The following is a 17,848-nucleotide window of genomic DNA, read 5'->3' as shown; positions in this document are numbered from 1 at the left end:
CCACAGTGCGAGTTGGAACAAATTTCTTTGACAAAAAATCCCCCGGCCAGAGCAGGAATCGAACCCGAACCACCGGTATTACGATGTGTGGCGCTAACCATTCGTTTTTCACGAAGTTGCAGTATGTCAAGAATCACCTTCGACTTCGCACTTTGTTCCTCCAATTTTTTGTCGAGTGTATGTTAATTCTATCAAACATCATCCATCCAGTCAGGAAAGCCTAATGAGAATAAATGATTTGATTGATTATGAATTTAATAATTATTAAACAAACCAAATTTTAGTTTTTCCTGAGCGGTATGAATTCGGTTCGGGATATCCCCCGTGCAGATAAGAACAAGAATGTGAATAACCCAAAGTGTTCATAAAAAGAATCAAACAAAAAACGAATATTTCGGATGTTCTGATATAAGAATCTTCTTGTTTCGTTTATTTTAATAACCCTTTGTATATGATAAGATATATTATACTAACACAACATAATCTTAAAAGAACGAGCTCTTCACCATCTTTTTTATTTATTAAATCACACACATTCATGCTTTACAGAACATCCTAACCTAATGCGATACTTCTATACCCCGTTCGTATCAAATTCTAATGTATTTGTTAAACATACTAATAACAAGAATAATAATATTTTTTTCAGAATTGGTATGCCCGAGATACTTTAGTCACTATGGTTTTTTTCCAGGAGAGATCCTGATTCTTAAGTGTCGATTTTAAGCTACACAACTTTATCTCGCTTAGGCTTGCGTAGCTTTCGGTTTTCGTGTACGCGGCTCAAGACGAACCTGGAATCCTTCTTCCCGTTTCAAAATTATGTCGGCCTGTAATTTGAAGTCTTTTTCCTTAAGGTCGGATATAACACGGAAATTGCGTAGTATCGTTGAGAGGATTATCTTCAGCTTCAGCATAGCATATTTACGACCTGTGTATCGAATAGAATAGAAAAATGAATTTTATTTTCGCATAATTACATCGCATCAAACTTACCAACACAACTTCTCGGACCGGCAGAAAACGGTACGAATGCATAATAATGTCGGTTGGCTTGTCGTTCCGGTAGGAAATTATCCGGATCGAAAACATCAGGATTTGGGTAGATCGATTCTAACCGATGCAGTTTGTATGTCGCCACTGTGATCGTTGCTCCAGCAGGCACAATCAAATCATTGGATGCAAGTTTAAGGTCTTGTTTAAGTGATCTGGCGATTATCGGTACTGGAGGATACATGCGCAGGGTTTCCATCAAACACCGTTCGAGATACTTCATTTCCAGGGTGTCTTGGAATGTTGCTGGTCTGTCTGAGTCACCGAAAATATCGTCCAGCTCCTGAATAACCTTATCTTGAATATGCTGATGTATACCCATCATGGACAGGAAGAAACTGCTGCCTGCGGCGGTAGTGTCGTGACCCTCGAACATGATAGTATCTACCTGATTTTTGATTTCTTCGTCCGAAATTAGAGCGCCATTCTCTGCGCTTTCCAATAGAAGATCGAGGAAAGCCAGGCGTTTCTTCTCCCCGACGTCGTTCTCTTCCACGTCCAAATCATCCTTCAGGTTCGCAGATTGTCCGAATGAAAGCCCCTCAACCGTACTGCTGTTGGTGTTCACTTTTGGTTTCTCGTATTCAGCTGTTTTGATAGAGGTTGTTGCCAATGTACCTCGCGTTCCCGTTTCGAATGCAGCTTTCTTGTTGCGGATCACTTTGCGCGTTAAGCTGTGGATGGTGTCCAGAAGTTTTACCTGGCGCTTAGCGTACTGAGTCATGTTGAAGAACATATCTGGGTAGAGCCACATTTTTCGGTGGCGCAGATGTAAGATATCGCACATCTTCATCACGGCCATCGCATAGTCGAAGCCAGATTGATCCTGGGTCTTTTTTGAAACACCCATGGCAGTTTCTGTGAATAGATGGCAGATTCGTTACTTGGAATTTCATTTAATTATTCGTTTTATTTTAGTTTATTAGGATATACGAGGATAGATTGATGAGTGGTGCACACATGCCTTTAGAAGACATACTAACTAAACTTCCGAAGCGCATCTGGTGGTAGTTTGAAGATGTTGTTTTCATTCAGTTTGTTTTTTACTAGGTTTCACTGGTTTCACTGGCAACGTATTCTGGTGCTATGTCAACGCGAATTGAATATCGCGCTGTTATTGAATTTCTATCTGCTGAGAAAGTGAACTTCATTTCGTTTACAGACTTTTTATCATAACGATATCATGAGGCTGTTGATAGGTCTATTGTGAATCGATGGGTAATGAAATTTATTGTTTGTCAACCTGAAAAGCCTTAATTGTTGACAAAATACGCAGCGGAGTCCAATCATTGCCTTAAACGATAATCATCGCAAACTCGTCGAAGATTTGATTCAAAATGGCCGGCGAATCACTACGTTGAAAAATAAAAACATGATTTTGAACGTTGAGGTTTGTACTTTAATGTGTTTTACCCAATTTTGCTATTGGTTTTTGTTCGTTTTCTAAAAGTATGTGTGCACTCCTTATCAGCCAATACTCGTATATTATTCTCTATTAAGGCAGGTCTCAATCTAAAATCTATATTATCATGTAGTTGTGATAGAAAACCAACTACGCGATTAATAACAAAAAAAAACTCGGAAACTAATATTGGTTGATTGGTTCAAATAAGTTAAGTGAGAAGATTTTGAATGAACGAAGCTTTAGGAACCCGTCAGAAACTCGCATAGCTAGACTGAGTAATTTTGCCACATTGCCCTGGAACTGGAATTTTTTTCTACTGGAGACATTTCGAATATTTTTGCTGTATTTTAGTGACTTTCAGCCTTTTGACAGGTTCGTCACTTGGACCAACGGCTTCATTCCGTTGGAAGAATGTCGGGCGTGAGAAATGAACTCGTGACATTTAGCGTACGGGTGTTAACCACCAGGGCTCGGCATAGTCATATTCAACTGAGGATAGTCAGCGGACTATGAAGAAATTCCCCTTCGTATTCAATTAGAAATGCCTTTTGGATTCTTCACGCAGTTTCTCCGTCAACATGACTAAACAGTCAGTCGGGCATTTAGTCGCTATCTCCCTATACGACTCGACTATCTCATTTCATTCTTCCCCGTCAAATGGACTTCATTGCAATTTGATTTGACTCTTCCAGGCTGAATTCGTTTCTCTCTTTCATGTATCACATATGAATCTATCGATGTTTGAGTTTAACGTGGCTTGACATATACTACAGGTGAGCTAGATTTTTTTATATCGTACACGTAATCGGGGTTTAAAAAAAAAGTGATGCCAAATGTCTTCAAATTGCATATAACGTCGAGAAAAATCATCTCTCTGGAACTTTATCCGGAACACGAGGCAAAATGGTTTAGAGTGTCATTTAAAATGGTCATCTCGATTCATCATGCGGGACTTCCTGCGAAATCTTGATTTGCACGGTAAAATACTCTATGCGAAATATTAGCTCAATCGGACTCCATTTACTAGTGTCGCAAATGTCAAAATTTGATTTTTTTGAAAACCGATAAATCACCCAAGGGGGAAATTGAAGAAAGTTGGGGGTTTAAAAAAAACTGTCTTAAAACTGCATGAAACGTCCAGATTAACTGTTATCTCATAAATTTGTTTTGTTCAAAAATCGATATTTCAGATGGAAAAACGATCGAGTGCCAAAAAGTTAATTTAAAAAAAAATCGGGATAACTCGAGGTTTCATGCAATTTGTTTCATTACAAATTTTCAGACATTTGGCATACATTTTTAAAAACCTCGATTTATTTTACGAAAACCCCCTGACAACCCCCCCTCCCCTTGGGTGATTTTTCGGTTTTCAAAAATCTCAAACTTTGACGGCTGTGCGACACTAGTAAATAGAATCCGATTGAGCTCATATTTTGCATAGAGTAGTTTTTCGAGGGAATCAACATTTTTAAGAAAGTCCCATTTGAATAAAGGCACTATATCGAACATTGTCCAATTAATCTTTCACAAAAAGAAAATGACGATGATGAGTAACTGCCAAGCGAAGCGGTGGACAGAAATCTCTGTCGGAGGATACCTGTAAGCACATGCACATGTAAGCATTTCGAAAAAGTGATGAATAGAAAGATAAGGCCAAGTCAAAATGAAAATACACTGCGTTTCACAACTATAGAACCACCCATTTTTTCTAAGGTACCAGTGATATGTAAGAAGTCGATTGAATTGAAGTATATAGTGTAGAATACAAAACGTATCTTCATTTATAAGACTGACCATTTCAACTTTATTGATGTGTTCAGGCGCGAAGTATTGAAAACTAAAAATTCAGTGTTTCATAACTATAGAACCAAAAAACTCTCCCTGCTTCACAAAATTAACGTCAATTTAACATGAATTACAATAAGTTTCTAATCCGTAGGCCATCTTTAGTTCTCAATTAGTTCAAATAATCCATTCGGGGTGGTTTCGACCAAACTGCGCCATGTTGTAGAGTATACCTTGTTCTACGCAGAGGATACTGCTCGTTTAAGTTCTTCAAATCACTCATACTGCTTGTAAGCTGCATCTACTATTCGTTCGATCACTCCTCATAAGTTCCTGACAGGGTTTTGATTTGATAAATAAGTTGACCTGCCCAGAATTTGAAGCCTCTATTCTGTGAACCATGCCATGACCTTCCGGATTTTGTGAATTGTTACCAAATTACACAATTATAACATTGTTTTTGATGCAAAAATAGCTGTAAATGATTCTGAAGAACTTCGTTGCACTTCTGACTGTTCATTCGCCGGGCAACGTATGGATACCCCGGCTATGCATCAACATTGACGGCCGCGCGGAATATTCAGAAGGTTATGCTGTCTATTAGGTGGGACCAGCTGTGTGTGGTGCACTATGAGCTGCTAAAACCGAATGAAACCATTACGGGGGACCTCTACCGACGACAATTGATGCGTTTGAGCCGTGCACTGAAGGAAAAATGGCCACAAAACGAGCAAAGACACGATAAAGCTATTTTGCTGCATGAAAATGCTCGGCCGCATATCGCGAAACCGGTCAAAACATACTTGGAAACGCTGAAATAGGAGGTCTTATCCCACCCGCCGTATTCTCCAGACATTGTTTCGTCCGATTACTACATTTTTCGATCAATGCAACGTGGCCTGGTTGACCAGCACTTCTCCAATTTTGATGAAGTCAAAAATTGGATCGATTCGTGGCTAGCCGACAAACCGGCCGATTATTTCCGCAAAGTGATCCGTGAATTGCCAGAAAGATGGGAAAAAGTTGTGACTAGCGATGGGCAATACTTTGAATATTAAATAAGTTACCATTTTTACAGAAAAAAGGATTTAATTTTTGAAGAAAAAAACGAAGAAGCTTACCGGTACTCCTATGAAATAAATAAATAAATAAATAAAAATATTCGGCCCTTTTTTTGCGAATACAAATTCGGGAGAAAATGCATGTGACTACATTTTGCAGGGATTACATTTTAGGGAAAAAAACAGATTGTCACATAAAAAATGAACGATGGTTGTATTTTCCGTTTGGAATGAATATCCTTCAATAGAGTTTCATGTTTTTTGGAAGGAATCTCGAATGATTTTTTTTCTAAGAAGGATTTTCTATAACAATGATGAGATTGTTGATATCACCGCGAATAACGAAAATAGCGGATTACGCGATAAACGACAAACACTAAATAGAGATATTCCAACATGAAAACTGTGTTTATCAATACATAAATCATTAAACTATCCATCTGTAAAGTCGTGTACACCTGTGCTCAGATAATGTGAAAGCCATGGTCAAATCAATAAAGCAAGTGCCTACATCTCACTGACAAATTACGGGAAGCTTTATAGAATAACTATCAAGCTCGCTTTCGCGGATAATCGGGGTTTTACTGTATTGGAATAATTTCAATACTGGTCGAGTTAGTACTACGAATTCAAATAAGCAAAGAACACAAATGAATTATTTGAATGTAAGAGTAAAAGATAGAACTGTCCGCAGGGATAATCTAAGAGAGGATACACTCACTTCACAACAAAAGGAAACTATCATGATCGGCTACATACCCATCAGGCTAGGCGCAAATTGAGAAGCGTATAGCGCTCGTAAGCGAACACGAGACTATCAACACGACTCATACGTGCCACAAACGTAGGGTGGTGGAACGCATATTGAGTCGCAGTTTGGTGTAAATGTCGTGCCACTCGCATACAATGCCTGATTCACACAGAGTTGTGCGATATATTTATTTACTAACACAACCTTCCGACTGGTACAACCATACAGTGTCAGATTCACGGCGCTATATGATTGTTCACCAACACAACCAACACAACCAGCATGAGCAGCACTAGAAACTGTGGCTCAGCCACAGCGTCGAGCGAGTCGTGTCTCACGAGCGCTCCTCCATCTCGCGTCATCTGACCAATTTGCGCCATTCCATCTGTTTTCATTAGCCACAAAGACAGGCGCTATATCACGCCAAGTTACTCGCGCCTTACGCGTCTCAATTTGCGCCTAGCCTCAATCTGACAACACAACAGTGGAGTTTTATGGAACAATGCGTTAGGCTTTTGAAACCGTTTGACGGAATAACAAGAACTATAAGTTCTAGTTCTCCTGTATACTCGTGGTAATTTCGCATGTTGCTGCATGAAAAAGCATTTGGACAATGGCGAGACTCATTCCATGTCTAAAGTTTGTGGTAGCCAGACATGATTGTTGCGACTCCGGATATTCGATTGGTCTCGTTAGCTACAAAACCGAACAAGTGTTTTTTTTCTCCTTCTTTCGTTTGGGGTTTTTTTTCTCACGTCGCGCGTGGTTGTCACCGCGGAACATTGGACAGTGTACAAACCGGGAAATCATTTCAGCAGAGCTGGAAAAGTGATTGGTTTCTGCTGTATCATCGCCATTGCTGGCATTATATCGCGCGTGTACACACCAATACCAGTGTGATTGCGCATACCGTGGATAGTGTGGTGAAGTGCCGTTGGCCGACTCATAATCGCAGCTATTCTTTGCGCGTGATCATCCGATTGAGGAGGAGCCGCCATCCTCGTCGCACTTACAACTCATTCGCATACAGTGCGATTCAACGACCACCGGCGACTTTGTGTGGTAGTGTGTGACACACATTCAATTGTGCCGAGCGCGATCAACCGATTGGGAAGCAAGCATCGGTTGCCAGTTTATCTGCACTGGTGTACAATTGGGTGAATAAAAATTAATATATTTAATTCTTTTTTTCTATTTTATTTTTTTTCAATTATTATTTTTAAATACATTAGATTATAAGTACAAATTGTAGAATGTCAGAAGGGGGGTCTCCAAATATGGAGATCTCTGACGATGACTCCCCAATGTTAGTAAAAAATAACAAAAAAGGAACAGCGAAAACACTTAAACGCGTTACTTTAACAGGAGATGCTTCGTCCGGGGACGAGTCAGCTAACTCCACCAAGCCCCCCATCTAAAAAGTCTGCCACTCACTCCTCTCCATCCCCTAGCACTTCCGTCCTTCCTTCGATCCCACCTCCCCTCCCTGTTGTCACCGATCCCACCCAATCCACGTCATCTCCTTCTCATGTTATCACCTCTCCACGTGTCAAGGTCTATCCGGAAGATGCACCTGGAACTGGTCCATGGGTTGTTTTCCTCAGGCCTAAGCCAAACGGAAAAGCGCTTAATGTTGTTCAGATCATGAAAGATCTGACAAGATACTCCTCCGTGAAAGAAATTTCAAAAGTTAGACCGACCAAACTGCGTGTTGTCGTGGATAATCGGAAAGAAGCAAACGATATTGTCGTCGACCAGAGATTTACCCTAGAGTATCGTGTCTACGTGCCTTCCCATGACGTAGAAATCTCGGGAGTGATAACCGAAACGGGTCTGACGAGCGAATCAATTATAGAAAGAGATGGTAGATTTAAAAAACTACCTTTGATGAAAATCAAAATCTTAGAATGCCGACAACTCGGCAAAGTCTCCCAGGAAGGGGAAAACTCTAAATTTACGCCGTCCGACTCGTTTCGAGTAACTTTTGCTGGTTCCGCTCTCCCTGACTACGTTATGGTGGACAAATTGAGGCTGCCAGTGCGACTCATCGTGCCAAAGCCCATGACTTGTCAAAAATGTAAGTCAGTTGGTCACACTTCAGCTTATTGTGCCAACAAGGAGCGCTGTGCCACTTGCGAAGAGCAACATGTGGGTCAATCTTGCAGTGCGACTGAGCAAAAGTGTCCATATTTCAGAGGAATTCCACATGTGCTCTCGGCTTGTGAAACTTACAAGAGTCACTGGGAGAAACAGAAACGCTCTTTAAAGGAACGCTCGAAACGTACTTTTGCGGAAATTTTAAAGGGCGCTTCTCCACCGGCCGAACAACAACAAGAACAACCAATCCCCACACACAATGTCTTCTCCACGTTGCCAGTTGACTAAGTAGAAGCGGACACAGCTGAAGAGGGCACACCGTTCATTTTCCAAGGGAATCCCCGGCGCAAAAATGTGTCCACTCCCAAACTTCAATGACAAGTTCCATCGGTGATACCCCCTGTTAGCATGCCTAAAATATCGAGTGCAGCGGACAAGCAAAATCAGGTTCCTCCTGGCTTCCGTGGGAATAGTTCACCTTCGAACGACCCAGCACTCGAGGGGACATCAAAAACCCCAACTGTCCCTGTTTCGCCGTCAAGCTCAACTTCCCAATCGGGATTTATAAAGTTGTCTGACCTTTTGGATCAAATCTTCACGTGTTTTAATGTTTCCGACTCCATCAGAACCCTTGTCATCTCAATGCTTCCAGTATTAAAGACAATATTACAGCAATTGATGCAAACATGGCCCCTCCTTGCAATGATTATCTCTCTTGATGTCTAATTTGAATAGAGAGGTCGGAGATATCACTGTTTTACAGTGGAATTGTCGTAGTCTTATCCCTAAATTGGATGCATTCAAATTTTTAATTCATAAGTTCAATTGTGATGTTTTTGCTCTGTCCGAAACCTGGCTTTCTTCGCGAGATGATCTCTCTTTCCACGATTTTAATATTATACGCTTGGACCGTGATGACAGATACGGAGGGGTGCTATTGGGGATTAATAAGTGCCACTCATTTTTTCGAATTGACCTTCCACCTATTGGAGGGATCGAAGCTGTTGCTTGTCATGCAAACATTAAAGGCAAAGACCTGTGTATTGTCAGCTTGTATTGGCCTCCGAGAGCTGCGGTTAGCCGCAAACAACTTGATGACATGTGCTCACTCCTTCCTGAGCCACGATTGATCTTGGGAGACTTCAATTCTCACGGAACTGCCTGGGGGGAACAGTACGACGACAATCGTTCATCGTTGATCTATGACCTTTGTAACAGCTTCAATATGACCGTTTTGAATACTGGGGAAACAATACGTGTACCTAAACCTCCTGCTAACCCAAGTGCTCTTGACCTCTCGCTTTGCTCGAATTCACTATCGTTAGATTGCAAGTGGAATGTAATCCAGGACACCAACGGTAGTGATCATTTGCCAATCAAAATTTCCATCACCACTGGGTCGAGTTCTTCTGAATCTATAAACATGGCATATGACCTCACAAGACACATTTACTGGAAAAAATATGAAGACGCGATTACTCTAGCCATCAATTCCAGAGATGGTTTACCTCCATTGGAGGAGTATAACTTCCTTTCTCGTTTGATCTATGACAGCGCGGTTCGCGCTCAAACGAAACCCATCCCAGGTTCCACTATTCGTCGAAGGCCTCCCAATCCATGGTGGGATAGCCAATGTTCCAAGCTTTATCAGGATAAATCAAATGCATTTAAAGCTTTTCGAAAACGTGGAACCCCTGAAAATTTTCAAACGTATTTAGCCCTTGAGAATCAGTTCAAAAATTTTATCAAAGGGAAAAAACGTGCTTGCTAATTGGCGAAATTTCGTGGGAGGTTTGTCACGAGAAACGTCAATGAAAAAATTATGGAAAGTGGCTCGAAACATGAGAAATCGCTCTTCAACGAATGAAAGCGAAGAATATTCACATCGATGGATTTTGAATTTTGCACGGAAGGTTTGTCCCGATTCCGTTCCCGTACAAAAATTGTTCGAGATATTTCACAAGATAGGTGCGATCTTGATTCCGAGTTTTCGATGGTAGAATTCTCTCTTGCTCTCCTTTCATGTAACAATTCTGCTCCGGGATCGGATAGAATTAAGTTCAACTTGCTGAAAAACTTCCCTGATGTGGCGCAACATCGCTTGTTGAATTTATTCAATCGGTTCCTGGAGCATAATATTGTTCCAAATGATTGGAGACAAGTACGAGTTATAGCTATTCAAAAACCCGGAAAACCCGCGTCCGACTTCAATTCGTACCGCCCAATAGCAATGCTGTCTTGTATACGGAAATTGTTGGAGAAAATGATCTTGTTTCGCCTTGATCGTTGGGTTGAAACTAATGGCTTACTCTCAGATACACAATATGGGTTCCGCAGGGGCAAGGGGACGAATGATTGTCTTGCGTTGCTTTCTTCAGAAATTCAAATGGCTTACACCGAAAAAAAACAAATGGCTTCAGTATTCTTGGACATAAAGGGGGCCTTTGATTCTGTTTCAATAGAGGTTTTGTCAGACAAATTACACTCTCGGGGTCTGCTGCCTCTATTGAATAATATGTTATATAACTTGCTTTGTGAGAAACATTTGAACTTTTCTCACGGAGATTCGGCAGTAAGTCGGTTCTCTTACATGGGCCTCCCCCAGGGCTCATGTTTAAGCCCCCTTTTGTACAACTTCTATGTAAGCGACATCGACAATTGCCTTACACAAAATTGCAGCCTAAGACAACTTGCAGATGATGGAGTGGTGTCTGTCGTAGGATCTAACGAATCCGACCTGCAAGGACCCTTACAAGATACTTTGAACAATTTTTCAACCTGGGCCATTGGGCTAGGGATCGAATTCTCCACGGAGAAAACAGAGATGGTGGTTTTTTCTAGAAAGCATAGACCAGCAAAACCAAAGCTTCAACTTTTGGGTAAACCGATCACTCATGCTATGTCATTCAAGTATCTTGGGGTCTGGTTCGACTCCAAATGTACTTGGGGGGCCCATATTAGGTATCTGAGTAAAAAATGCCAACGAAGAATAAACTTTCTCCGTACAATTACCGGTACCTGGTGGGGAGCCCATCCCGAAGATCTTATGATGTTGTATCGAACAACTATTCTCTCAGTGATGGAGTATGGCAGTTTCTGTTTTCAATCAGCTGCCAAAACACACCTCATTAAACTCGAGCGAATTCAGTATCTTTGTCTCCGTATCGCGTTGGGATGTATGCCCTCAACGCATACCATGAGTCTCGAGGTTTTGGCAGGCCTACTCCCACTAAAAGATCGCTTCAATTTATTATCTCTTCGGTTCTTCATCCGGTGTAAGGTTATGAACCCATTGGTGATCGGAAATTTTGAGCAGCTGATCGAGCTAAATTTTCACTCCGGATTCATGAGTTCATATCATGAATTCATCTCCATGCAGGTTGATCCTTCTTCGTATATTCCAAACCGTGTTTGTTTCCCTGACTACATCAATTCCTCTGTGCATTTTGATCTGTCCATGAAGCAAGATATCCATGGATATTCAGATTACCAACGATCGAGGATCGCTCCAACGATCTTCGATGAAAAGTATGGGGGTATCAATTGTGATAATATGTACTTTACTGATGGGTCCACTATAAACGAGTCCACAGGATTTGGAGTGTTCAACGAATTTTTTAGCACCTCACACAGTCTTCAGAGTCCTTGCTCAGTGTATATTGCTGAATTGACAGCAATTCATTGGGCGCTGGACAGCGTCGCCTCACGACCTGTTGAACACTATTACATTGTAACGGATAGTCTTAGCTCTGTCGAAGCTATCCGTTCAGTGAGGCCGGAAAAGCACTCGCCGTACTTCCTTGAGAGAATACGAGAAATTTTGAGTGCTTTATCCAGACGCTGTTATGTCATTACCTTTGTCTGGGTCCCTTCAAATTGCTCAATTCCGGGTAATGAGAGGGCTGACTCATTAGCAAAGGTAGGTGCGATTAAGGGCGACATTTATCAGCGTCAAATCGCCTTCAATGAATTTTATTCTTTAGTCCGTAAAAATACCCTCGCTAATTGGCAACGCAAATGGAATGAAGATGAACTGGGCCGGTGGTTTCACTCAATTTCCCCTAAGGTTAGCCTCAAACCGTGGTTCAAAAGTCTGGACTTGAATCGGGACTTTATTCGCACCTTCTCCCGACTCATGTCCAATCACTGTTCGTTAGATGCGCTACTCTTTCGTTTCAATCTTGCCAGTAGCAATCTCTGTGTTTGTGGCCAAGGTTACCACGACATCGAGCACGTTGTTTGGTCGTGCGAGGTGTATCTTGTTGCGAGATCGAATTTAGAAAACTCCCTTCGGACCCGAGGTAGACAGCCCAATGTACCGGTGAGAGATGTGTTGGCTCGGTTAGACCTCGATTACATGTCCCTAATATATGTTTTCCTTAAAACTATCGATCTTCGTGTGTGATTGTCCGTACACCCTTATCCTCTCCTTTTTTTTCCTTCGCGAGTGACTGTTTTCCTTCTGACTAACTATAGAATAAGCTGAAATGTATATACATAATAGATATAATAATAGATTTAAGAATTGAGTATGATGAGCGTGAGTGTGAACATTGTACAATATCCTTATATCCCCTCCTTTTCCAAAAGAAAATATGTCACCCTTCTAATCTCGAGTCGACCGCGAGTAGTCGGTTTTCTACTTTATTAACCCTAGATTTAAGGAAACATGTTGATATATACTAATAAAAGTATAGCTAAGAGTTCGGCTCCTTTAAACCTATGTAACTGAGCCTGTAAAAATAAATGACTTAAATAAAAAAAAAGGCGAGACTGAACATAAAATACCGAACTAACCTCGCATGAAGGCATTTTTTAAACGATGTATTGGGAAGTCATTTCAGGTTAGGAGAAGATTCAAATTACTTTATGCAACCTTTTTGGACCCATGGTTCAAGTCAGACAATTTGACACCTTTTGAAACTATTCCAACGAAATAACAAATAAAAAGAAAAGTTTGCGTTTCGTTCAGGAAAAATATCCCACTGCTAACGAAATCGACTGTTATTTGAAAACTTTTCGTATCGTTCGCAGTCACGATCCTTACATTTGGTGGCCCTTAAATTCTAAACAGTATACCCAATAGGCAAGGTTTGCAAGAGTTTATATTAATTTAATTTCTGAAAAAATCTGGTATTTCAGTGATCAAACATATTTTTTAATTATGTATGAATGATGTTAATAATGTTAATTTGTTATGATTTATATTGTGTTAATGGAAAAAATATTTATATTTTCTAATATCCGGTATCCGGACGGATAGCATGTCACAATCTGGTGTCCGACCGGATAGTTACAGCATATCCATTCCATCTCTAGGAGGGATGTCGACTGAGGCCATCGACGTCTTTGGAAACTGGATGCAGGCAGCGAAACTACAAATAGTTTATCACAAAAGGTAAATGCCGATAGTGAGTAAGTGTCACCAGGAGAGCAGCTGTTGAAGTCCCGAGAAATTATAGAAATAATCACAGAAGAACGTTCAAGAGTGAACGTTTTTTGATATTTCATTGGAAGCACATCTGGAAACAATTTTCCGAAATGTGAAGTGACCTGATGGATCGTTCAGGATGATGGTAGAATAATTTCCCGCTCCATCGTCTCATTCTATACTCAACCCGCAGGAAGTGATCTCATATCAGTTCTTGGAACGGGCTGATCGATAGCTGTAATATGGAAAACTTACAGTCGATAAAATATTGTAATTGCTGGTATCTGACGCACGGATTATCACTCACGCGTGTGTGATTAATTTTCATCATTGTGCATGCGCTGTTGACAATCGGCCTGGCTAGTTACCGACATGCCTATTGATACGGAGTATGGTAATTAACCACAGCAATACCGGAAACTGGTTCTACATTTAGTATTCATTTGCCACTGTTTTTAAATGTTTGTCTTTAGATTAATCTGTGTTGAAGTAATTGTAGTTGCTATGGATCAGTATATACTCATGGAGCTAAGAAAAAACACACAAGAACACTCACAACCAATATTCAGGCGCCAATTGTTGCATAATCCTTACGCTTAACTTGTTTCAGCATTCTACGGCTTAGAAGTGATCGCTAGAAAATGCTTGCAGTCAAAAAAAGAAAAAAGAAAACTGGTCTTTCATCTCGACTTTTATGCTCTCTCTGTCGCAATCAGCTGCTAGTACTGCACTGCAAGTGGTTTGCTGGTTTTTACATGAACATACAATCACCACTTGGGGGACGGGTTTACATATGGCTGGCTGGTCTACCCTTCTGGTGCACGAGATTTTTCCTTATGCAATTTCAATATCCATTCACCGTTTCTTATGCGTAGCCCGACTCGGTGAGGCAATCAGAACTGAAACTGTTTATCGGTTTCTTTATTTTTAATTATAGGTACGCGCTGCGCCGGAGTATATCTCAAATTGTATCTTAGTATATTGACTATGCAACTGATTTGAGCGTGGCTCGTGGAAAGGAGCCGGAAAGTTTGTACATAGCATGTGGAAACTTGAATCCTAGAACTCGTTACGATACATCGCGCTGGCGGTTGACCAAAACCGTTTAAGTCGTTGACACTACTTTCGGCGCACAGGTCGTTGCACTTGAACGGCCTGCATGCATAGACGGTCTGTTTGGAGAGGGTCACTTACCTAGCAGGATTTCCACAGTGCATTCGCTCATGTAATCGTGACAGTCGAAGGTCTTTCCGGCCTCCTTGCGCATTTTGTCCACCACCAGCCGAGAGTTTTCGTTGAATAAGTCGATGAAGCTTTTCAACACATTCAGGTGGAAGGTGGGTGCGATCAGCTTACGGTGTTGACGCCATTTGTGTCCTAGAGTAGGGTTTCAAACAATGTTAGTAAACGCGAAGAAAAGTTTTCTGAAGGATCATAATTAAATTGCGCGTTTAAAGGAACTTTCTTCGAAAAATAAAAGAAGCGCTAACTGTATGTCACGTACGCCAACGGTCTGAGGGTCAAGCAAAGTCAAGCAGTAGTGAATCGCGTTCATAACGAAAGCAGCACAAAAAACTATTCTAAATTAATGTATATTAGCCACCGTGGTTTGTGAGTCCAATTACCGATTGTTTTGTGTCGTCGTCGCTTCGCGCACATGCAAATGGCGTTGTTTTACATACTAAAGTTCAGGACTTGATTGTTTAATTGATTCGAACTTACCTGTACTGATGAGCAGTCCATTTCCCAGCCATGGTTTGAAGAAACGATACTCGGGGGATTTGTCAATGTACACATGACTGCTGAGCAGCAGCTCAACGTCGCGTGGATCCACCAGAAAGACTATCAGCTTAGGTCCAATCCAAATTTTGATGACCTGATTGAAGTCCTTTCCTTTCTCGATCACGTTTCGAAACACGGCTGGAGTGAGGAAGTAGACAAATGAAATTGAAATTGGAATGGGATAGGATTTGACGATGACTTCGCCGAGATGTAACTATTTGCTTAGGGAAGAGTAAATGTTCAATGCAACTCCAGTATTCATAAATGTATGTATTTTTTTCGTCTGACTGAAGGAATAGAGTAAGGTCAATCAACTTTACTTTCCTCTATTATATCTGATTATGGCAGAGAGTAAATAATGTCTTCCCGTTTAGGGCGATCGTTTTTGTCTTTGCCACAAGTTCGTCATTTATCACGACTAAATTAGGCCACCACCGACTGAGTAAAACAGTCCGAATGGAAGTGTTCCAAACGGACTAAATGTGCCATTGTGTTTATCCATAATTTGGTATATGGAAGCACTCATACATCGTTTTTCGTATATGATGTCGTATGTCGCGTCTATCGTGAAGAATCTTAGTACTGTGGAGATCTTCATCATTACTCATTTCCATCCTCATCAGAGTATGTGCACTGATTGTGTATCATGCACATTCTTATCAATCATCAGTAATTTTCATAACTGTGCGTTCTGAATTATTACATCAAAGTTTAACATGAACTACGATTATGATTTTGTTGATTTTGTAACAATCTTAAACAAAATGAAAATATTAACTCAATTGGTTTTGTCTTGATTTAATTTCCTGTAGTTAAACTACAAAAATTACTATACATTACACAGGATTCACACAATATTTGCAATGAACATATTTATCAGAAATAATTCTGTAACAGTTGGTAAACTAATTCTCATTTTTATCACATATTGCATGATCGAAATCCTTCGGTACTAAAACTGAAAATATTCACCTTCTACATGATTTTTTTTAACATTGAGCACTGAACACAGCGAACATTGCTACTTACAGTGTGAGCTTCCGATCAGCTCAAGTGCATTTCCGACGAGAGGTAATCCAGGTGGGCCAGGGATTTTCTCCGCTAGCTCCAGCATGCGTCGTCGGGATAATCGCCAATAAATAAACCACAGGAGAAGGGCCGGAACCAGCAGAAAGTAGAACACGTTCATCGGCGAAGCAATGTTGGCATTTGCCGTCATTTGATCCGCTGGTGCTACTGTAGCGGACATTATGATCACTCACTGTTTCCGGTTCCCTTCTATAAGTACGACTTATAGGAAACACAAAAGTTATCACAGAAGAAGCACTCTGTTACAATTAGTATTCCAGTAATCGGAATATTACAATTCACCAGTTTTTTTTTCTGTCGCAACACTATTTGGCACTTTTCAATTTTCTGCACGGATATTATCCCCACTCTTCGATTCCTTAATCCAAGGAAAGTGAGAAGATATTTTTTTTCAAAAGGCACCACACCGGTCAGTCGCTACCTCCGGATATGTGTTAACGCCGCAGTTGATCCGCCGTAACTGACTGATTGGAATTTTTGCAAATTTGTTTTTATAGTCGCTACAAATTGTCAAACGCGCGCGGTCTCTTCGTTGGCCGAACGTTTGAAACGAGTCATTCGTCGCTTTGACGGTTGTAATCAGAACAGTAGCGTGCACCAAGCGCGCACATTCGCGTCTCTCCTGGGCACATGGCCCAAGCGTGTGCACGTATGGAAATTTTACTTGCCGCAGTCGTTGTCCCGTTCGGGTCAACGCGAAGTTGGGGTACTAAGTAATAGGTTTTTTTTCTCTTTTTCAAGAGGGCAAGTGCTGTCCACCCTTTGCTTCCTTTTTCCGTTTTTTTTCATATTGCGTTATGCTGCTCAATTTCAAAACCGGAATATTCATTCTTTCTTCATCTTCTTATCATGTTTCTCTTGGTATCATTTCACGTTTATTTTCGGATGAACTTGCAAAATGACCTGAACCAAGATAAAGTATCCCAAAACGCATTTTTCGCAGCTTTTTTTGTTGTTGTTGCATCACCACTCTTTTCGTTGTCGGTGGCTCGACTCCACAATTTCTGGGCTCTGCATAACCACACGCTTTAGGCTTATGGACGCGACGACGGTGACTGAATTTGATTTGCCAATTTTTCTCTCGCTCGGACGTAGTACAGATTGGCACCATGAGAACCGAGCTAGGCTGTCCTTGAAAGTTTGCATTCAGAAATGAATTGAAAAGTTCATATTAATCCTCAACGCTTCATGGTGATGAGATATTGCGAATGATTTCGTCTGCAGCATTGGAGAAAGACATGTAAACCAGTTATCGATTTATATACACCAACCGAAAACAAAGGTCGCCATAAATGCATTAAGAATTCCTTCATCTCTTGCTTTTCCTTTGTCTGTCATCCTTTTTAGGAGAAAAACTCAAAAGCTCAAGGAACCAGTCTGGTGAAATTGCTGAT

General features: G+C 40.9%; 2 protein-coding genes across 2 annotated transcripts in view; both read right to left on the bottom strand.

Annotated features, from left to right (window-relative positions):
* Window positions 1-17,848, bottom strand: part of LOC129761691 (ragulator complex protein LAMTOR3 homolog) — a 305,844-nt gene that overhangs the window by 123,610 nt on the left and 164,386 nt on the right. The gene's annotated exons all lie outside the window — the stretch shown is intronic.
* LOC129761642 (cytochrome P450 4g15) lies at window positions 418-16,934 on the bottom strand. Its single transcript, XM_055759379.1, has 5 exons — window positions 16,395-16,934; window positions 15,306-15,503; window positions 14,778-14,960; window positions 997-1,911; window positions 418-931 (listed from the first exon to the last, which is right to left on the bottom strand). Exons 1-5 carry the CDS (start codon window positions 16,612-16,614, stop codon window positions 747-749), a joined length of 1,701 nt encoding a protein of 566 aa, XP_055615354.1. The 5' UTR covers window positions 16,615-16,934; the 3' UTR covers window positions 418-746.

Source organism: Toxorhynchites rutilus, chromosome 1 (assembly GCF_029784135.1).
Source record: "Toxorhynchites rutilus septentrionalis strain SRP chromosome 1, ASM2978413v1, whole genome shotgun sequence".
In the NCBI taxonomy this organism is placed as follows: Eukaryota; Metazoa; Arthropoda; class Insecta; order Diptera; family Culicidae; genus Toxorhynchites; species Toxorhynchites rutilus.
Note: the sequence above shows the minus strand (reverse complement) of the source record. Positions and strands in the feature narration are given on the sequence as shown.